Below are 22746 nucleotides of genomic sequence, written 5' to 3'. Positions count from 1 at the left end.
AAAAAAGGGAGAGCCATAAATAATTATAATTAAACATGACCCTAATCATGGTGGCAAAGGACCTAGGGCTTCCTCAGGGCGCTGACCTCACCGCAGAGCAGTTTCATCTGGGGTGAGAGCTGGACTGAATTTTGGCTGAATGGTGGCGGGTATGACCATAGTTATTAAGTAGGACCTCTGAGCAAACAACTAATGCCATTAACTGATTCCAATTCATGTATATTTTCCACATTCCATATCCCACAAGTATTTATAGAGAAAGATCCATTTTCTGAGAAATAAAATGCGCTCCTAAAGCAGATATGTGACTGTTATGGTTCGATCTAAGGATTAGAATCAATCTTGAAATTAGAGCTCCAGTATTTAAGTAGTGAGGGGAGCCGGAGAGAGGGAATCAAGGCCCCCGTAGTGGCGGCTGACGTGGGCCTTTGGGCTTCAGAAGGTTACCAAGCCTACGCAGGTTCTCTCACTCCTGTCTTCCAGGACACAGTGGTGGCTCTCCAGGCCTTGTCCAGATACGGAGCAGCCACCTTCACCAGGACTGGGAAGCCCACACAAGTGACCATCCAACATTCGGGAACACTTGTCGCCAAATTCCAAGTGGACCACGACAACCGCCTGTTACTACAGCAGACCTCACTGCCAAAGGTGCCTGAGATATATACCATGACGGTGACAGGAGGAGGTTGTGTCTACCTCCAGGTGAGATTCTTGGTCCACATTAGCCATTAATCTCTGACTCGGCAGAGGAGAAGGCAAGTCAGAGAAAGAGTTGAGGAAATTGGGAGGAGGAGAGAGAAACACAGATTTTTGTCTTTGATATTCCACAGACATCCCTGAAATACAATATTCTGCCAGAAAAGGCAGAGTTCCCATTTGCTTTGGAGGTACAGACTCTGCCCCAAAGTTGTGATGGACCCAAAGCCCACACCAGCTTCCAGATCTCCCTGAATGTCAGGTAAGACCTCTGCCTGAATCCTCTAGTTCTGGTTAGAACAACCAGTCCTCTTACTGGAGTTCGTCATTAAGCTGAGCAGCATGTCCATAAATATCTGCACTACGTTTATTGAAAAAGCAGTGTGTCCTCGGGTTCATACAGAATTTCTCTGTGGTGGGGTATATATTCATGGTACGTCCTGTCTCCAGGATCTATGCTTGTTGAACCTCGTTATTTAAAGGTTAATTCCCCTCAATAACAGCTAAAAACAGAGAACATTTATCCTTGCCTCTGACCTGAATTCCTGATTTAATACTAATGTCATAGATCCATTCTTGGATTTCATTCTATTACAGAATATAAAATGTATATTCCATGTATAATGTACATGTATGTATATGTACATGTAATATAGAATATTGTAATATTGTAATAGAATATAAATACTGACCATTTCAGCAAGGATGCACCATAAAATGATAAGATCAGTCGACCAATAAGCCAATCTCATTTTATAGTTCTGTGTTCTAACATAATTTATTAGGTCTTACATTTGTGGACTTTATATTTTACAAGTTTTATGCACTTTTAATAAGGCTATAATGGTAGACCTTTTGATATTTGATATCATCCTTGCTCTATCCAGGGCAGATATGGAGAATTCCTGAAAAGCATGAATAGAAGGAAGTAGTGACTCTCTAATTAGAATTCCTACTGGCAATAAATAAATCTCAGATTCTATACAAAATAATCAATTTGGGAGAAAAATAGATAACTATATACAGCACTATTCAGATGGCTCCAGGGCTAACAAAAAATGTATCTGTCCACAAGAATATTCTAACCTGGGTGGAGATACTATTCAGGAAAAAAAGTTAAAGTACATGTCACAAATAACTGGCAGAGATTAGAGGTCCAGACCCAGCTCTGCATCACATGCTTTCTCAAACTGCACCGCCTCGAGTCCACACACGTGAAGTCCTGACTCATTAGGTCTAGGGTACAGCCTGGTCTTTGTGGTTTCAACACATTCCCTGGAGATTTTAATGCTTCCGCTTGGGGAGGACATTTAGGAAGCCCTCCATGTACCTTTGAGGGCAGTGAGGGCTTGCTCTGGGCATAGAAAAGGAGAATACTTAGGAACACAGAAAACTTTAACTCCTTTCTTCCCTGAATCTTCAGTTACACCGGGAGTCGTCCCGCCTCCAACATGGTGATTATTGATGTGAAGATGGTGTCCGGCTTCATTCCCCTGAAACCAACAGTGAAAATGGTAGGTCTAGCGTATGTCCAGGAGGCTCTATTTTATTTAATGTTTTAGGTGTCTCCGGACTAAGAAAATATTAGAATCTTTTCAGTCACTTCTATGAAACATCAAAAAAATACTTTCTCCAAAGTCAGAAATAGAATTTAACATGTTTGTATACAGGTTTTTTGGTGTGTGTGGGCTTGCTCATTAAGCTTTGTTTTAGGGGGTCTCAAAATTCTCTGACAAATTTTTTGGTCAAGTTTCTCCCATTAAAAAGTACTTGTTTTTAAAACTAATAAGTTAAAACTCACACACACACACACACACACACACACACACACGCATATATACACAAATGAATGATCCACAAAACATTCTCTCTTCCCTCCGAAGGTTTTCTGGGGCATTTTTATGATTAGCCAGTCTTCCTTTTAAACTTAAGTGGCCAAATGAGACACACATTACTGTAACCATTCTTCTACAGCTGGTTAGGACTGGGGTGGAGGGCATTAGGGATAATATTCATTGAGCCTCCTGAACTTTCCGTGCAGACTTGGTGACCTTGCCAGCTCCAGCAGGCTTCCCATCACTGCTTTGATGACACCCACAGAGACTGTCTGTTTCATGTTACAAACAGCTCTCTTCCAAGAGCCACATCTACTAGAAGAAGAATGTCAGCAAGCTCCTGCTTTCATGGAGCTTAGACACTTAAGAAGATAAAGCTTGGGCTCCTGGCTGGCTCAGTCAGAAGAGCATGAAACTCTGGAACCTCAGGGTCATGAGCTTAAGCCACATTTTGGGTGTAGAGGGTTACTTAAATAAATAAAACTTTAAAAAAAAAAAAAGAAGAAGAAGAAGATAAAGCTTATGCACCAGTGGAAAAAATACAAAAATGACCAATAGATAAAAATGACCAATAAATATAAACTCTAATTATTACAGAAGTTCAGAGAAAAATGAGATTGCTATAAGAGCAAGCAAAAAGAAAAGTTTTAAGAGAAACCCTCCTTCTTGAAGGAATAGAATATACATTGAACATCGAAATACAGAAAGTTCCCAAGTTTAGGATACTTATTTCACTTCTCTTCAGATATATCAACTTTACACATAGGTCATGTGTCCTAATATCAAACCCTGCATCCCAATTATCTCTCATTTTTAATTTAAAAACATTATCATCTTCACTTACAAAAATCCCTTGAAGAAACTTTACCCTCAGGCTTAATTTGGTAATAAAAATTCTTCGTTTCTCTGGTTTTCCCAGAGGCTTCACCTGTTTATTAACATTTGTGATGTATTAATTTTCTTCAGCTTGAAAGATCAAACCATGTGAGCCGAACAGAAGTCAACAATAACCATGTTTTGATTTATCTGGATAAGGTGAGAGTCCTGCCAATCTAATTGCAAAAAAAAATATAGGCAATAATCTCTTGAAGGGAGATATACTAATCCTATCCTAAGGAAAGTGAATGAAGGCATTTTGGAGACATCGCCTCCATGGCAAAAGTTTGAGCATTCTAATATTAATTCCAGTAAATACTCTCCTCTTCTTTATTTGCAATTCATGTAAGACTGTGAGAAAAAATGACTATTATAATATGAGGATATGAATACTTCTTGACCTCATAAACAAAAAATTTCTCTGCACAATGTGTTTATGTCCATAACCTGTTTGGAAGATATCAAGTAATGTAAGAAAGAAACCCATTGGTTTCTTCCTTATATTATTGTATCAACATCAACATAATTGATGTTATACATTACATATTACATATATCATACCTCAGATATATCAATTATATAATTCACATCTCAATTATTATGTCGACAGTATAAAACGAGGAAATACCATTTTAGCAAGGATACACCATAAAATGATAAGATCAGTCAACCAATAAGCCAATCTCATTTTATAGTTCTGTGTTCTAACATAATTTATTCATTCTTATATTTACGGACATTATATTTTACAAGTTTTGTGAAATTGTAATAAGGCTGTAATGATAGATCTTTTATATGACTTGTTAAGCCAACACAGTATTTCTACAAGATAGAGAAGTAAAACTATACCAAATCTCTGGATATGGAAAAATGAATGTCGCCATTCACCCAACAAAATCATGTATCATTCACCCTTTACAAAGAGCCCATGGACCAGTATTGATCAGAGTATATGAATTGTTTGGGTTATTTAAGCAAAATTTAGGGATATTTTCATTCACCCTGGGAGCTTTCTGTGCCACTTAAGGACACTGTTAGTCGATAAAAAGTTTTTCTCTCCAAAAGTAGATGACTAATTAAACTCATTCAAAGAAGAGAGAAGAAAGCTTGTAATTCCCTTTTGCTTTCTAGGTGACAAATCAGACACTCAGCATGTCCTTCACGGTTCTACAAGATGTCCCAGTAATAGAGCTGAAGCCAGCCATAGTGAAAGTCTATGATTACTATGAGACAGGTGAGTGTGAACAACTTTGACTTAGAAACTAAATTTCTGGTCACAAAAATTTAGATTTGAGAAATGTGTGGAGGCAACTTATTACACTGTTCTTTAATTTTGTCCCCATCAAATCTGACTCTTCTCTGTCTTCTATACATGTTATAGAAACTATCTATCATACAAATACATCAACTACTAACACAGACCACCTGTAGGATATTTAGTTCCCTTTTCTTCAGATAAATCAACTGCAAAACAATGTGAGACTTAAATACATAGAACAACTGAACTGTCTTTCAGACATTTAGGGGAAAAAAATATACTGTATTTGAAGAGTTAACATATAAAACAGCAAGCAATGTATGAAATGGATGATGCTGATGTTTCTGATACAATTCTTCCCATAATAAAATATTTTTAACTGACCTGTATTCCATAAATCTTTCCTTCTCACTTCACCTAATGGTTTTGTTTTCATTCAGATGAGTTTGCAATTGCTGAGTATGTTGCTCCTTGCAGCAAAGGTAAGTAATGCACTTTCCTTCAAAATGCAGTCAGAACCCCTTGGCTTGTCTCTTATATCCCTCCATAAAATTCTGGCTAACTATTTTTCATAGACATCATCTTGCTCACATTGCAACTTATTAAAGAAAAATGCATTTATTGGGAAAGGGCCACTGATAGTCAAACTTCACATAGTTCATAGGATTATTTGTTGGATACATATAAGTAATAAATCTCACTTCCCACTATGCCAATCAGGCCTCTGTAGACAGTATGCTACCCAGATCTGAGGGATGGAAGAGTCACTACTCAGGAAGCCCGAGTCCATCTTGATTCTCTCTTCTATCCACTATCACAGATCATGGAAATGCCTGAAGATCACCAGCGACAAGGAAAACCACTTTGCTGGGGTCCTTGTTCCATGGACTGAGGTCTCTGTAGAAGAAAAGAATTTTTGTGATCTATGAAGATTTGAAATAAACCTTTTTTTCTGGTCAATCTTTATCACTGTTTCCTCATTCATTCAATAAACATTTATTACATTTCCATACAATTCCCGGTAGATTCCTGGGGTTAAAAATTCACAGCAATCAGGGGTTGAGGGACTTCAGCAAATGAGAACTATTACAGCAATGTTGGTCTGAGCAGCCTTCATTAGGGGTTGCAGAGAAAGTATTGGATTATGCCCTCGGACAGTGTGAAGGGTGTTTAGCTACAGGAATACCCTAAGAAAAAGTCAGCATGCATTTTAGGACTAGAAAAGAATTTTCACATTAAAGGGAAATAATGAAATACAATGTTGGGTAAGTTACATTGGGAGACATCATCATTAGTTGGAAATTTACCTGAACAGGGATTACATGTCCTCAGAACCAAATCTGCCATTGACTGATACAAGTGATTTGTCAGTTAACTGTGGGTCTCAGGTTCAATAAAGGATGACAGATGGAAAATGCTGAAAAGGTGACATGTTAGAAGCAAGCTCTCTTAGGAGTGCCTGAGTGGCTCAGACAGTTGAGTGCGGGACTCTTGATTTTGGCTCAGATCATGATCTTAGTGTCATGGGATCGAGCCCTACATGGGACTCTCTCCCTCTCTCCCTCCCCTACAGTCCCTCCCCCCGACTCACTCTCTCTCAAAAGAAAGTGAGCTCTCTTAGAAGAAAGGGTATATAGGACTCAAAAGCCCAAATAAGTATGTTATATTGGAGTATTTTTTTTTCCAGAACATCAAACCAGGATCAAAGGATAGGTGTAAACTCAAGGAGGAGTTCAGAGGCAGAAATCACTGGCCAGGGGCGCCTGGATGGCTCAGCGGGTTAGGGCCTCTGCCCTCAGCTCAGGTCATGATCCCAGGGTCCTGGGATCGAGCCCCGCATTGGGCTCTCTGCTCAGGAGGGAGCCTGCTTCCTCCTCTCACTCTGCCTGCTTCACTGCCTACTTGTGATCTCCCTCTGTCAAATAAATAAAATCTTAAAAAAAAAAAAAAGAGGGACGCCTGGGTGGCTCAGCAGGTTAAGCCGCTGCCTTTGGCTCAGGTCATGATCCCAGGGTCCTGGGATCGAGTCCTGCATTGGGCTCCTTGCTCGGCAGGGAACCTGCTTCTCTCGCTGCCTCTGCCTGCCTCTCTGCCTACTTGGGCGTACTCGCTTGCTCTTTTTCTCTCTCTCTCTCTGGTAAATAAATAAAATCTTTTAAAAAAAAGAAAGAAAGAAATCAATGTCCCCAGAATACCCAGTCTCTACATTTTCTTTGTGGTAAGTATTGAAAGCATTTATTTATGGGTGGAGGGACAGAAGCCTCAGGAGTTCACCGATATCTCTGGAGTTGTCCTAGGAGTCCATGTCTTCATTGGGGTTAGTTTGACTGAAGCTTGGATGGTATCAGCTAAGAACTCTCAAGGACTTTGAAGTTCAAGCATTCTTAGCTCTATCCCTGGACTGGGCAAAAGTAAAAGATAAAAGCTATCACTGAATTCCATACATTCAGGCACCCCCCCTACTGGAATCCCAGATCACTTGCCCAGCTGCAGTAGCACAGCCGAGATCCCACACAGAAAAATTCACAGCGATGATGAGGCATAAGATTTATTCAGCACAAACTCGATAACCAGGGCCAAGCTATGATTATCCTAATGGTAAAGTGGTCAGGGACTGGGTGGGTTTCCCTCTTCTGCGAATCCTCTTCCTTCCACATTTTACATTATTTGCAGTGTCATATGGTAGAGGAAAGCACATGTTTTCACAGATGTGGAAAATGGAATGGACTCAAAATTCAACTCTGCTACTTAGCACCTATGGAATCTTACCCACACTTAACTCCTCTCAAAACTCAGTTTTCTCATCAGTAAAGAAGGAAATCATTATCACCCTCCACAGGTGTGTGTGAGGGTACAAAGACATCCACTGGAAGATGTTATTTATTTGACAGAGACACAGAGAGAGAGGGAACACTGTCGAGGCAAAGAAAAACAAGGCTGTACCCACCTCGAGTCTAGCCCTGACATAAGTACAGCCATCTTGACAAAACAAAAGCTGGCACTTTGTACCCCCTTTCCACCCCCCCTCCCCTCGGTAGTATGTGTGACATCCTCAGCCACCAAGGGCTGCCCTAAAAGAAAAACAAATAGCTAACTTGCTGAGATCACAATCCTGCAAGACAGGAGTCTCCCTTGGTTTACAAATGTCCTGGAGATTTACAACAAAGAAGCTATCTTAACAATAGCCCAATTTACAAAGGTAAGTAACGCAGTTCCCCAAGCCCTAACGTCGCCCTCCCCACCATAAAACTAAAGAAGGCTGAGGCAGAAGGAAATGAAAATAAAGTTAAATTTCTCCTAGGGCGCCTGGGTGGCTCAGTGGGTTAAGCCACTGCCTTCGGCTCAGGCCCTGATCTCAGGGTCCTGGGATCGAGCCCCGCATCGGGCTCTCTGCTCAGCAGGGAGCCTGCTTCTTCCTCTCTCTCTCTCTGCCTGCCTCTCTGCCTACTTGTGATCTCTCTCTGTCAAATAAATAAAGTCTTTAAAAAAAAAAAAAAAAAAGTTAAATTTCTCCTAAGCCCAAATCTCACTAACAAGGACGCTTGATAGGAGAAATGTGAAACTTTATCTCTAAACCTCCAAGATAGTGTCGAGAATCATTCCCAAGTATATGGCCCACTGGTATACATCTAAAGGGTTTCACGAGAAGATTTTCAGTAATAAATAACCTTTCTCCCAACAATAGCTAGCCCTGCAAGGTCCTGGAGACCTTGCTTCCAAAATTCCTTAGAGACTTACAACAGCCCCTTTGTCCTCACCCACCCCTGAGTCCACCCCTACTCTGCCTTTAAAAACTCTGACTGTAATCTGGTGTGGGGTCCAAGTCCCTACTCCATTGTGTTAGGTATACTTGGGCCCAAGCTTAAGCTTGCTGAATAAACCCTCATATGTTTACATCGGTGTTGGCTCCTTGGCGGTCTCTCGGACGCGAAAACTCAGGCGGTCTCTCGGACGCGAAAACTCAGGCATAACAAAAACTCAGGCATAACAAACACAAGCAGGAGGAAAGGGAGAGGGAGAAGCAGGCTTCCTGCCTAGCAAAGAGCCCGATTCGGAACTCTATGGCAGAAGCTAAGCGCAAGGCAGATGCACAACTAACTCAGTCATCCAGGCGCCCCAATTAAATAATGTTTTAAAGCCTGCCAGTAATAACATGATCTGTCCAAGGGAAATCCATTCAGAAATAGGAATGCTCAAGGTTGTTTCTGAACAATAATAACAATGCACTGGAAAGCAATTAACCAAAAAAAGCAAATGTGAAATGGCTTACCATTTTAAAAATTACATTTTATATCCAATCATTTTCTCCAATTTCCTGTGCACAGAGTTAATAGAAATCTGAGGCTTTAAAAATATATTGGAAAATGCAAGTAATTGGGTCCATGCCCTTGTATTCATTGTGCTGGCAGAGAAGGGAATGGGAAGATGACAAGGCAGAAGGGGGTGCATCAGGCCTGAGCCTGAGGGGCTCCTGCAATGGTTAATGAAATATGACACCAAAGACACAGATAGTAAGAGAAAATATAAGTAAACAGAACTTCGTTAAAATTAGACACTTCATGCATCAACAGACACTTTCATTTTTTTCTTTTTTTAAGATTTTATGTATTTATTTGACAGAGATCACAAGTAGGCAGAGAGGCAGGCAGAGAGAGAGAAAGGGGGAAGCAGGCTCCCCCAATGGATACTTTCAAAGAGTGAAGAATGACCCACACAATGGAGGACAATATTTGCAAATCACTTATCTGATAGAAGTATGACATCCAGAATACAGAGAGAACTATAAATAAACAACAAAAACAGAACCCAGTTTAAAAACATCCAAGTTGGGACACCTGGGTGGCTCAGTCAGTTAGGCGGCTGCCTTTGGCTCGGGTCATAATCCCAGTGTCCTGGGATCGAGTCCTACATCAGGCTCCTTGATCGGTGGGGAGCCTGCTTCTCCCTCTGCCTCTGCCTGCCACTCTGCCTGCCTGTGCTTGCTCTCTCTCTCTGACAAATAAATAAACATAAAATCTTTATAAATAAATAAATAAATAAAAATGTCAAAGCACTTGAATAGAGATTTCTCCAAAGAACATACAAAAATGGCAAATACGTACACAACAGACACTCAATACCATTAGTCATCAGGGAAATGTAAATCAAAACTACAATGAGATACCTCCTTAAGCCTACTAGGATGAGTAATTAAAAAAAAAAAAAAAAAAAGGAAAGTAACAGTCGTTGCCCAGGATGTAGAGAAATTTTAACCCTTATATATTGCTCCTAAGAAGGTAAAATCCATAGCCACTAGGAAAACACTTAGTGATTCCTCAAAAGATTAAACACTGAATTACTGTATGGTTCAACAACTCCACTCCTAAGGACCAACTCACCCCAAAGATCTGAAAACAGCAGCTCATACACCACTGTTCGCAGCAACATTATTCCCAATAAGGTAGAAGTCAAGCGTCCAACAGCAGATGAATGGAAAAATAAAATGTGCTGTATACTTGGGCTGGAATATTATTCAGCCATAAAAAGAATGAAGTTCTGGTACACACTGCAACTGCAGGAAACTTAAAGACATTATGCCAAGAGAAGTGAGCCAGACACACAAGGACAAAAACACTGTCTGATTCCACTTGTATGAAGGTATCTAGAATAGGCAAATTCATAGACAAGAGGTAGATTAGGAGCTACTGGAGGCAGGTGGAAGATGGGGAGGCAGCTATTGTGTAGTGAGTAGAGAGTTTGTCTTATGTCTTAGGAATGATGAAAAGGCTTCTTTAGGGGCACCTGGGTAGCTCAGTCTTGTTAAGCGTCTGCCTTCGGCTCAGGTCATGATCCCAGGGTCCTGGGATCAAGCCCTGAATCAGGCTCCCTGCTCAGCGGGAAGCCTGCTTCTCTCTTTCCCACTCCCCCTGCTTGTGTTCCCTCTCTGGCTGTCTGTCTCCGTCAAATAAATAAATAAAATCTTTAAAGGAAAAAAAGAAAAGAAAAGGCTTCTTCAGAACTAGTAGGGATGGTTCCACAACATTGCATATGTAATAAATGCCACTGGGCTGTACATTTAAACAATGGTTAAAATGGCAAATTTTATACTAAGATTTTTTCCCCAATTTTTGAAAAACAAAAAAATAGAAACCACAATTTGGATATTGAAATGTAATAAAATGTAGTATTGCACAATAGAACACTATAGGGCAGCTAAAATGAATTATCTGTCTCTTTATACATAGCAACATGGCTTGTGAAACACTATAACTGGGAGAACATAACAAATTTTAGACTAACTATTTGCATAATGCTACCGTTATAGAAAAAAAAACACACAGCCGTGAGTTTTTTTCTCTTGAGATACATAGATGGATGTAAAATAGTGATTTTTTTTTTAAAGACTTTACTTATTTATTTGACAGAGAGAGAAATCACAAGTAGGCGGGGGCAGGGAGGGTGAAGCAGGCTCCCTGCTGAGCAGAGAGTCCAATGTGGAGCTGGATCCCAGGACCCTGGGATCATGATCTGAGCTGAAGGCAGAGGCCTAACCTAATGAGCCACCCAGGCGCCCCGTGATTTTTTTTTTTTTTTTTAATTCTAAATATCTCTCTGGAGAGTGTGGAAGATAGCATATGGAGGGTAGTCACAGAGAACTTTCTCTTCACTTATAATCATCTTTTTTTTCCTAAGTATGCTTTCTATGCTTTTAAAAGAATGGAAAGAAAACTTCCCTGGAGAGAAACAAAATAAATTAACAGTGGATATTTCTAAAACAGGAAGTAGAAGAGTAGGGCTGATGAATGGAAGCCTTTTTTATTTTTTCTCTTTAATCTTCTGCATTTTTACCCAGTGTGTATTCATATGTTACTTTTGTCAGTTTTTAAATGCTGAATGGCTTCCCCACGTTATAAGCAATATTTAAGGCTGAGACATTGTTATTACTCCACCTGTGAAATGTGATTATGAATTTATCTCTGATTTTTTATTAGAACATTCAGAAACTCTTCTTCTATTAGATGAAATTCTTAATTCTTTACACATAAATGGCAGATTTTACCCAGCTGGGGCAAGGAAAGAGAGAACTCAGCAAAATCCATGGGAAGTTTATGGGATCCCATAGGGAAAAAAGTAAATATGATTGATTTGCATTTAAAATGTCCAGTGAGGGGTGCCTGGGTGGCTCAGTGGGTTAAGCAGCTGCCTTGGGCTCAGGTCATGATCTCAGGGTCCTGGGATCGAGCCCCACATCAGGCTCTCTGCTCAGCAGGGAGCCTGCTTCCTCCTCTCTCTCTGCCTGCCTCTCTGCCTGCTTGTCATCTCTCTCTGTCAAATAAATAAATAAAATCTTTAAAAAAAATAAATAAAAAATAAAATGTCCAGTGAGTCAGTTTGTTTAATTTGCCTTACAACCCAGAAAAAAAGTTGAAAACAATAATAAAGCCTGGGTTTGCATTCCAGGCGTTTTCTGTTTGTTTTTGTTTGCAGCCCTCTATAACTGACCGGATGCTTGTGGACTATCATAAAAGATGTCTTTCATGCATCCTTTAAAAAAAAAAAAAAAAGGCAAGATGGAGAGATATTAAAACTCCCCTAGACAAAAATTTTGCAGGGGATTAAGGAGCCATTGTTCTCACTGGACAATGGGCTTGGGTCATTTGGGGGAGTAACCTTAAAGAAACAAGATCTTAATACTCAGAGGTTGACACGGTTACCAAAGTATTGTATTTTTATAGCTTTTAGAAATGAATGAAATTGCCTAAATTACCAAATTCATTTTTAAAATGAAAGAATTATCATCTGATGAATAGCAATCGTCTGAAAAACGTTTATTAGGTTTTTCACATAGTGTATTCTCATTAGCTTCCCATAAAAACAAGTATAGAGAATTAATATCATAGCATACATAGTTGGGCTGGCATTCTGAGAACAAAAAATTGGTCATGTCCAGTTATTGGGCTTTTTGCATTTGAAAGCAGTTAATATTTAACTAGACAAAATGTCCCTCAGCCACCGTAGGACTCAGGCAAAGTGCAGCTAATGTACTCTTACGTCATTTATTCTGATAAAGTTCAAATACAAGACAGAGACTCCTAGAATGCAGGAAGAGGGGAGAGTTAATCCAGCCACACTGTAATTGTTATGGGAAACAAACATTTCATACAGCTTTCCTGTGCATCTAGCCTCATAATCCCTATCTGCGTCAACTCTCAAATAGTTTGCTTTCTGTTTCATGTTAAGGAACCACGCGTTCATTCAACAGTCATTCATTGAGCAGCCACACTGTGGACCAACAGGAAACAGAACAGAAGGCAAAATCTCTGCCTTCAGAAAACTTAATATTCTAGAGGATGTAGAAAGATTTAAAAATATATATATTTTATATATATAAATTTTTATAAATTATATATATTTATATATATGTAATTTTATCTATATATTTATATATAAAACTTATATATAAATATAAATATATAAAAAATATATATATATATATATAAACAAGAAATTTAAATTGCAAATAAGAAATGTTTCCTGCTATGGAGGAGGAAAAGGGGAGCACTGAAGTAGGGATGGGGCATGGTTACAGCTCCGCTCCGCGTAGGGGTGCAGGAAAGACCTCTGTAAGAAAGTGTTGGGAGAAGAGACTTGTAAAAGGTAAAAAATACTGCTCAGGGAAATGCTAATCACTTCTCAACTACATTAATGTGCTGCAAAAAGAATCAAGGTGTGTCCCAAATATTGAATCCTCAGCCCTCAAAGCAGTCACCTTTAGCTGCAACAAAACCTTTGACTTACTACTATCCTGAGCAAATATTCTCATTTTCCACGTGTGCTGTGATGTGGTAAAGTCTGGGGAACACTATTTTTTTTTAAGATTTTTTAATTAGTTAACTAATTTGACAGACGGAGATCACAAGTGGGCAGAGAAGCAGGCAGAGAGAGGAGGGGGAAGCAGCCTCCCTGCAGAGCAGAGAGCTGAGAAGGACCCTAGGATCATGACTTGAGCCCTAGGCAGAGGCTTTAACCCACTGAGCCACCTAGGCGCTCCCAGGAACACTATTCTGCTGAAGAAACTGCAGGCAATGACATGTCACTGGTAATAGGGTCTGAATCTTCCCAGCGTCCACAAACTGGGAGAGCTGAAAATCTCTTATCAGGACTCCATAAGCTAGTTGTTCTCGACAGAGGAGACCGGAGACGTCTTTGGTTGTTACACTGGGCAAATGCTACTGACATCTAATGGGTAAAGGCGGGGAGGTGGCAAAACACACTACAATCACAGCTCAGCACCCCAGAATAAACCCTCATCTGACCCTAAATGTCCACAGTGCTGAGGTTGAGAGGCTGTTCTAAGATGAGGAACATCTAAGATGTGGGTACTGGCTATAGGATTTCCATTCCCTGGACCCTTTACTACCAGCATCTGCTTTGACCCACTTCTGGCCACCGCTGAGAGCCATGACCGCTATCAGGGAATTCTTGCCAAATGCCACACACCCTGCTTGGAAGCCTTGGAGTGGGGCATTCTGTTTGCACAGAGCGCTCTCAGAAATAAATTCCTGTGAAGTGGGGGGGTTTCTGAGACCAGACAGAGTGCAAGGAGGGAGACACCATGTTTCTGATCTCTTGCACCATGGGGACAAGAAGATACGCTCTGGCACGTCTAGTTCTAATTCTTCTTGCCCTCAATGCATGGAAGACCATGAGTACCACCATAGCCCTATTTTATATTGTCCCCTTTCCTTCCAGGCTCTCTTCTGCTACCTCTTTCTATTGCTGTTTTCCACACCAAATCTCCAACTGTATGCTTGAATGCCACCTCCTACTCTAATACTACATAATTCTTTATCCTTTTTTTTGCTAAAGTAACTAACGTGACTAAACTTATATGCGATTTTATTGAGAATTCCCTTCCTATGAGTCTGTCGCTGTTGGTTCATAACCTCCTCAGGAACTTCCCAGGTGAAATTTGAAACCAGCCCCTGGACATGGAGGGCAGAGAGAGACCAAATAAGCAAAGAGAACTTACCCAGGGGCTGCGTTCAGCGGCTGCAAAATGAGTAGCTCTCTACAGCCACGTGCCAAAACTTAACCTGGGTTCAGTATACCATGCAGGTGTTCCCAGGGCAGCTTCTGGGAGTAGGAACGACAAGCTGAATATGTTCCAAGACAAGAATGGGTAAGGAGCCTCCCAGTGCCAAGGTCAAGCCCATGGGTCAACCCACAGTCATGTCCTCTTAACAACGGCCTCCAACATTCCACTGGCTCTTATAATTTTTTCCCCAGTGTGATCTGAGAAGTCAGCAAGGGGGTTCATGAGGATGGAGGTGGCTCATTTTCTGGCTCTCTGGCTGAGCTGGCCAAAAATGCCACTGGAAGAAGGCAGGTACAAGGAAGAGGAAAACACAGACTGAGACAAATATTCCCAAAATCCGTGACAATGTTTTCCAGCCAACGCCCTATGATCCAAAGCACTGATTTCTTCAAACCTGTAGCCTGGGGATCAGATGTTTCGGCTGTTTACTTGTATCCTTACGTGACTTAATAAGGATGATATATTAGCAGGCTGACTCACTGAGTGTGAACACACAACATTCTGTTTGGAAAATGGTACAAGTACCTCCTTGTGAGACATAATGACGTCTAAGGCCAGCCTGTTTGGAGGACAATCTTTCTCTTTAGAGCCACTGCGGTGCTCAGTAAGGGCAGGCTTTGTTGCTATCATTTGAGGCTTGCTGCATGAGTTTAGGAAAGGTTTCTCTCTGTGCCGTAATGCTCTCCAGGTCAATGAGGGGACACAGGATCATACCAGTGGAAAACAGAATGTGTCCATCTACACTTGAGGAGAAGGAGATTGGCAGTTCAAGAGCTAGACCTGGTTGTACGTACCACAAACACCGGTCAGGGAGACAGCACTGCCAGGCAGGAGGAGACAGGCCGAGGGAGAGAGATGCCAGACCAGGACTCCCATCTTTTCTTCAACACCAGGGGTACAGATGGCCCGTCTCCAACTCCCTAAGGATTTGTTGTGACTCCCCTCCAGATGTCAAGGGTCTCACGTGCCCAGAGAGATCCCTGCAGGCTGGAGTAATCCAATCTATACAGGAGAGTCTGGATCCCACAGGGGACCATGAAGGACCGGGTGTGTGTGATGTGGCTCATTTTCTCTGCCTCCTGCTGGGTCAGAGCAACGCTGTGGCTCCTGTATTCTACAACTGCGCAAACCACACCTGGAAACTTCCTGGGTCTTTTGTGGGAAGCTGGCAGCTCCTCAGTAAGCTCAGCGAGCCTGTATTCTCTGTCATAAGCATTTCCTGACTTGGGGGCTCCCCGCTAGCTGGGGGTGTTGTTGCTGTGTTTTTCTTTTTCAGTTTTCTTTTTCAGTTTTCTTTTTCAGTTTTCCTTTGCGTTACGAGCTGGAAGCCATGGAACTTGTTATCTGTTTCCCCGTCAATCCCCACGACACCTCCCGTCCCTTCTCCTCACTTTCCCAGGGATCCTCTTGGCCGCAGTGCACCGAGCGCAGTTCTCAAACCAGCACATCAAAGCAGCAAGCGTATCCATGCTGAGGTCCACAAGCATGTGACATCCGGGCCACCCCTCCCCACACAGACGGCGGCGGTCAACGTGGGATCCCCCCCAACAGTCACTGAGACATAAAGTTCCAATAATGTTAAAGAGCCATTCCTTTGTGTTGAAGCCATTTAAACGCGACGGTCTAAAACACAAATACTTAAATTGTGGACACTCATGTTTAGATGAAACGTTAAGACTGGAGCCGTAAACTTGGGCCCCACGTGAGATGTAAACTAATCTCTTTTTTGTTGTTATTATTTAAACTATTGTTTTTAATATTTTATTTATTTATTTATTTGACAGACAGAGATCACAAGTAGGCAGAGAGGTGGGCAGAGAGAGGGGGAAGCAGGCTCCCCGCTGAGCAGAGAGCCTGGTATGGGGCTCAATCCCAGGACCCTGAGATCATGACCTGAGCCAAAGGCAGAGGCTTAACCCACTGAGCCACCCAGGTGCCCCACTAATCACCTCTGAATCTAGATCAGTGTCTATAAAATGACCCTCACTGCTATACAGGGCTCTTGTGAGGATCAAAATGCCTTGGAAATCATCAGGTGTGCTATCAACAGAAAGTATTAAACACGCTATCAGGAGTCGTGTTGTCACATTGCTTTTCAAGCTCCGAGTCAGGCTCCCAGCTCAGCCTTCTTCTCCCTCTCCCACTCCCCTTGGTTGTGATCCCTCTCTTGCTGTCTCTCTCTTTCTGTGTGTCAAAAAATAAATAAATAATCTAAAAAAAAAAAAAGAAGGAATAAGTATGGTGGCAAAGTTCCGAGGAGATAAGAAAGTACAGAAGCAAATGAAATAGATACAGGGTTAACTTAATTTTTTAAAAAAGCCAATACTGTCTACTACCTGCTAGGCACTGTTCTCAGCATCGTGTTTGATATGTAATTCCAACTTCAGATTCACTCTCTGATGTACCCAGTACGGTTAATATACCATTTTTTACAATGAGGAGACAGAGGTGTGGAGAAGTTCAGAAACTTCCCAAGGTCAGCTGATGAGGAGGCAAAATTTGAAGCCCAGCATTCTATCATCAATCTCTATCTAACTTCCCTCTGTTACTTAGCTATGGGAAAGAAAGCGTCTTCTTTGGAGACTTTAGATAGTGGTAAGAGGCTGGATGCAGAAAAAGAGAGGTGTTTAAAAGAAGAACAATGTATGTGAGAGCAGACAACGGGTAAGAAAAATGGGGCAGAGAAAGCAGGAAAGGCCGAAGTTAGGAGTTTGGGGGAGACCCTCAGGCAAATTCACCTCTAAGACCTGTGGGCATCACCAGGTAGTAATTGTCTCTTTCTTGCGGGAAGCATAGGGGATTGACAGACTCTGGCCAGTGCTGCTAACACGGCAATAGGCCTTTCCCAAAATTCAAACCACACTGGAGAAGGAGGAAAGGTAACATCTACAAAATTTCGTGCTTAAAGCTTCTTTGAAGATGATGTTGCCTTATTTCCTTCCTAGAGTACAGAAAGAAAACAGCCCTTCAGTATTCCAAAAGAGCTAACAGACTTATGATTGGATAGTATCATAAGAGCCAAGATTCTTCTCTACGTGATCACAATGAAAGGGTCAGAGAACCTCTACCCTCAGCCTCAATCTGGCCATGCCCACAGGCTCTCTCTCATAAAAGGCAAATACTCTCTCTCTGTTAGATGCCCCAATCACAAGAGAGGCTACAGGAGCTTAGAGCCCAGATTTGTGGAGCTCCTCCCAGAAATGGGCACAGTGAAGAATCCCAACTTCATGCAGTGAATTAGGAGTATTGTAAACCAGTAACCAAATACTGTTCGCATTGTACTCAGTGACGAAGAAACAGGGAAATCCTGCTGACAAGCCTCAGACTCTTGGTGCCCTCATATTTTTGTCTAATTGCAATAAAAGAAATATAAGACCGAGGATAGAAAGTGGAAGCAGCTTTCAGTTTTAGTCTGTGTTAGGAGAATCAGACCAGGTTGAATGTTAAAAAGGCATAACAGTGTTTATGGGAATGATAAAAGCTAAAGCCACAGGGTAGCCCAGGTGCCTCAGTCTGTTAAGCATCTGCTTTTGGCTCAGGTCATAATCCCAGGGTCATGAGTTTGAGCCGAGCCCCACGTTGGGCTCCCTGTTCAGTGGAAAGCTTGCTTCTCCCTCCCCCTGTCTTTCCCTCCTCTTGTTCTCTCTCTCTTGTATAAAAAGAATCTTAAAAAAAAAAAAAAAAAAAAAAAAAACCTGAAGCTACAAAAGCTACAGAGATCAGGTGAGACTGATTCCTCAAGCATCTTCAAAGAAGTCTATATTTTATCCTACAATAGGGAGTGAATGGAATCTTTTAAAAACAGGTCAGTGCACAATGGATTTTGGTTTAGGACGGTAACAAGTGACAGGAAGGGGCTAGGTGGCAAGGAGATTATTACAAGAGTACTTATTTCTCATGAAAAATGTGCCTGGAAAATATGCTGTGAGTATACTCTACTTCTTAAAACTGTATTCCTTAATTTTCTACAATTTAGGGAAAGCCAGATGCTGTGTATCAATATGATAAGTTCTAGACCAAAATAAACATCTACAAAAAAAAAAAAAAAATTAAGAATCAGGCCTATGGTGGATAGGTTCAGCTTCCTATGCTTTTTTTTTTTTTTTTTTTTTTTAACTCCTGTACTCATAAAAAGGCACAATTGGTACTACATGGCAAATCAAGGTCAACAATTAATGTGTTTCCGGAGTAATTATACTTCTGGGTTAGAGGATGAGGAATGGGAAACTACGAAAATAAGGTAATACTCAAGCTAACAAGATTTTAAAGGACAAATACTATAAGAAGATACAGATAGCATCTACGAGATTCATGGCTAAGATCCTGAGCATTCTGGCGAAAGATCGTCTTGGATGTTCTGCCTTTTTTTTTTTTTTTTTTTTCTCTTTAACGTGTCTCCTGCACACTTGCCTCTCCTCTAACAGCTTAGCAGTAGCGGTGCGATGCCCCCTTTTCACGTACAGTAACGACAATCAGCCACAGGGTGGCAGCAAAGTTTAAAGAGTGAGTACCGCTTCTGCATTATTTAAAAAAAAAAAATTTTTTTTTTTTTAAGTTAGGCATAAGGAAAAGAGAAAAAAAGGAATAAATAATTATGGAAACTTAAAACAAGAAGATACCAAACTGAGGTATCTAGAACACACCATCCTTATCTGTGGGCAGAATCACATTCACAGTGCAGGACAGCGTGGGCTGGTGGGCAGGGAGCAGTTCTTGGAATCCATGCATTCTACAAGAAAGATTACAATTTTTGTTTTCTGTCAGTGAAATGTGACTTTAAGCCTTAGCGCCATTGGACTAAAGGAAATTCATCCCAGATATCCTGGGAAACGAATGCAGGATGGAGGTGTTGGGTCTTCAGGGGCTGCCGTCACCTATTGATTCCCTACTCTGTGGCCTCCTTGTCCTTCGTAGGTATCCGACTCTTTGACGAAGATCTATAATGTCTTTCTCTGGTTTTGGTGTTAGGATAATGCTGGCCTCATAGAATGGGTCAGGAAGTGTTCCTCCTGTTTCTACCTCCGGGAAGAGAGTAGAGAATTGTATAAATAAATGTTGGGTAGGATTCACCAACGAAACCATTTGGTTCTCGTGCTTTCTGTTTCGGAAGGTTAAAAATTGCTGCTTCAAATTCAGATGATCAAGTTGTTCATATGAGAGTTTTGGTAGATTGTATCTTTCAAAGAACTAGTCCATTTTAGGTAAGTTATTAAATTTATGAACATGAAGTTGTTCATAGTATTCCTTTAATTACCCTTCTAGTTCCTAGCTTTGCGCAGTGGCAGTATAGCCAATGAGGTTTATCCGAGGCGCTATTATTGCTAACTGAAAACCCTTCTAGTTCCCATAAAATCGGCTGTAATGTTGCCTCTTTCATTTCTGATATTAGTAACTTGGTTCTACTTTTTTTTCCCCCGTGATTAACCTGGTTCAAAATTTTAACAATTTTATTGATCTTTTGATTTTTTTCTATTGATTTCTTGCTTTTAATTTCATTTATTTCTGCTCTAATTTTTATCATTTCCTTCCTTCTACTTACTTTGGATTTAATTTGCTTTTTTTTTTTTTGAGTTTCATTGGATTTTTTTAATTTTTTATTTTTTATAAACATATATTTTTATCCCCAGGGGTACAGGTCTGTGAATTACCAGGTTTACACACTTCATAGCACTCACCAAAGCACATACCCTCACTAATGTCCATAATACCACCCCCTTCTCCCAAACCCTCTCCCCCCAGCAACACTCAGTTTGTTTTGTGAGATTAAGAGTCACTTATTGTTTTTCTCCCTCCCAATCCCATCTTGTTTCATTTATTCTTCTCCTACCCACTTAAGCCCCCATGTTGCATCACCTCTTCCTCATATCAGGGAGATCATATGATAGTTGTCTTTCTCTGCTTGACTTATTTCACTAAGCATGATACGCTCTAGTTCCATCCATGTTGTCGCAAATGGCAAGATTTCATTTCTTTTGATGGCTGCATAGTATTCCATTGTGTATATATACCACATCTTCTTGATCCATTCATCTGTTGATGGACATCTAGGTTCTTTCCACAGTTTAGCTATTGTGGACATTGCTGCTATAAACATTCGGGTGCATGTGCCCCTTTGGATCACTATGTTTGTATCTACAGGGTAAATACCCAATAGTGCAATTGCTGGGTCATAGAGTAGTTCTATTTTCAACATTTTGAGGAACCTCCATGCTGTTTTCCAGAGTGGCTGCACCAGCTTGCATTCCCACCAACAGTGTAGGAGGGTTCCCCTTTCTCCGCATCCTCGCCAGCATCTGTCATTTCCTGACTTGTTGATTTTAGCCATTCTGACTGGTGTGAGGTGATATCTCACTGTGGTTTTGATTTGTATTTCCCTGATGCCGAATGATATGGAGCACATTTTCATGTGTCTGTTGGCCATCTGGATGTCTTCTTTGCAGAAATGTCTTTTCATGTCCTCTGCCCATTTCTTGATTGGATTATTTGTTCTTTGGGTGTTGAGTTTGCTAAGTTCTTTATAGATTCTGGACACTAGACCTTTATCTGATATGTCATTTGCAAATATCTTCTTCCATTCTGTCAGTTGTCTTTTGGTTTTGTTAACTGTTTCCTTTGCTGTGCAAAAGCTTTTGATCTTGATGAAATCCCAACAGTTCATTTTTGCCCTTGCTTCCCTTGCCTTTGGCGTTGTTCCTAGGAAGATGTTGCTGTGGCTGAGGTCGAAGAGGTTGCTGCCTGTGTTCTCCTCAAGGATTTTGATGGATTCCTTTCTCACATTGAGGTCCTTCATCCATTTTGAGTCTATTTTTGTGTGTGGTGTAAGGAAATGGTCCAATTTCATTTTTCTGCATGTGGCTGTCCAATTTTCCCAGCACCATTTATTGAAGAGGCTGTCTTTTTTCCATTGGACATTCTTTCCTGCTTTGTCAAAGATTAGTTGACTGTAGAGTTGAGAGTCTATTTCTGGGCTCTCTATTCTGTTCCATTGATCTATGTGTCTGTTTTTGTGCCAGTACCATGCTGTCTTGATGATGACAGCCTTGTAATAGAGCTTGAAGTCCGGAATTGTGATGCCACCAACGTTGGCTTTCTTTTTCAATATCCCTTTGGCTATTCGAGGTCTTTTCTGGTTCCATATAAATTTTAGAATTATTTGTTCCATTTCTTTGAAAAAGATGGATGGTACTTTGATAGGAATTGCATTAAATGTGTAGATTGCTTTAGGTAGCATAGACATTTTCACAATATTTATTCTTCCAATCCAGGAGCATTGAACATTTTTCCATTTCTTTGTGTCTTCCTCAATTTCTTTCATGAGTACTTTATAGTTTTCTGAGTATAGATTCTGTGCCTCTTTGGTTAGGTTTATTCCTAGGTATCTTATGGTTTTGGATGCAATTGTAAATGGGATTGACTCCTTAATTTCTCTTTCTTCTGTCTTGCTGTTGGTGTAGAGAAATGCAACTGATTTCTGTGCATTGATTTTATATCCTGACACTTTACTGAATTCCTGTACAAGTTCTAACAGTTTTGGAGTGGAGTCTTTTGGGTTTTCCACATATAGTATCATATCATCTGCGAAGAGTGATAATTAGACTTCTTTGCCGATTTGGATGCCTTTAATTTCCTTTTGTTGTCTGATTGCTGAGGCTAGGACCTCTAGTATTATGTTGTATAGCAGTGGTGATAATGGACATCCCTGCCGTGTTCCTGACCTTAGCGGAAAAGCTTTCAGTTTTTCTCCATTGAGAATGATATTTGCAGTGGGTTTTTCATAGATGGCTTTGATGATATTGAGGTATGTGCCCTCTATCCCTACACTTTGAATAGTTTTGATCAGGAAGGGATGCTGTACTTTGTCAAATGCTTTTTCAGCATCTATTGAGAGTATCATATGGTTCTTGTTCTTTCTTTTATTGATGTGTTGTATCACATTGACTGATTTGCGGATGTTGAACCAACCTTGCAGCCCTGGAATAAGTCCCACTTGGTTGTGGTGAATA

At 40.8% G+C, this 22746-nt stretch overlaps 2 protein-coding genes across 4 annotated transcripts in view; one reads left to right on the top strand and one right to left on the bottom strand.

The window, feature by feature from the left end:
* The window catches only part of LOC309868428 (alpha-2-macroglobulin-like), a 39960-nt gene extending 34329 nt beyond the window's left edge, over positions 1-5631 (top strand). The window contains exons 30-36 of the mRNA XM_082738270.1: positions 484-702; positions 831-958; positions 2120-2210; positions 3498-3566; positions 4539-4641; positions 5106-5147; positions 5486-5631. Of these exons, the coding sequence (XP_082594396.1) occupies positions 484-702; positions 831-958; positions 2120-2210; positions 3498-3566; positions 4539-4641; positions 5106-5147; positions 5486-5502 (669 nt within the window). The 3' untranslated portion in view covers positions 5503-5631. The remainder of the gene's footprint in view (positions 1-483; positions 703-830; positions 959-2119; positions 2211-3497; positions 3567-4538; positions 4642-5105; positions 5148-5485) is intronic.
* KLRG1 (killer cell lectin like receptor G1) overlaps positions 5268-22746 on the bottom strand; it is a gene marked incomplete at its 5' end in the record, with an annotated part of 430961 nt that continues 413482 nt past the window's right edge. For all 3 annotated transcript variants that reach the window (XM_082738313.1, XM_082738314.1, XM_082738315.1), the window contains one exon: positions 5268-5562. The remainder of the gene's footprint in view (positions 5563-22746) is intronic.

Source organism: Mustela nivalis, assembly GCF_964662115.1.
Source record: "Mustela nivalis genome assembly, chromosome: 7".
In the NCBI taxonomy this organism is placed as follows: domain Eukaryota; kingdom Metazoa; phylum Chordata; class Mammalia; order Carnivora; family Mustelidae; genus Mustela; species Mustela nivalis.
Note: the sequence above shows the minus strand (reverse complement) of the source record. Positions and strands in the feature narration are given on the sequence as shown.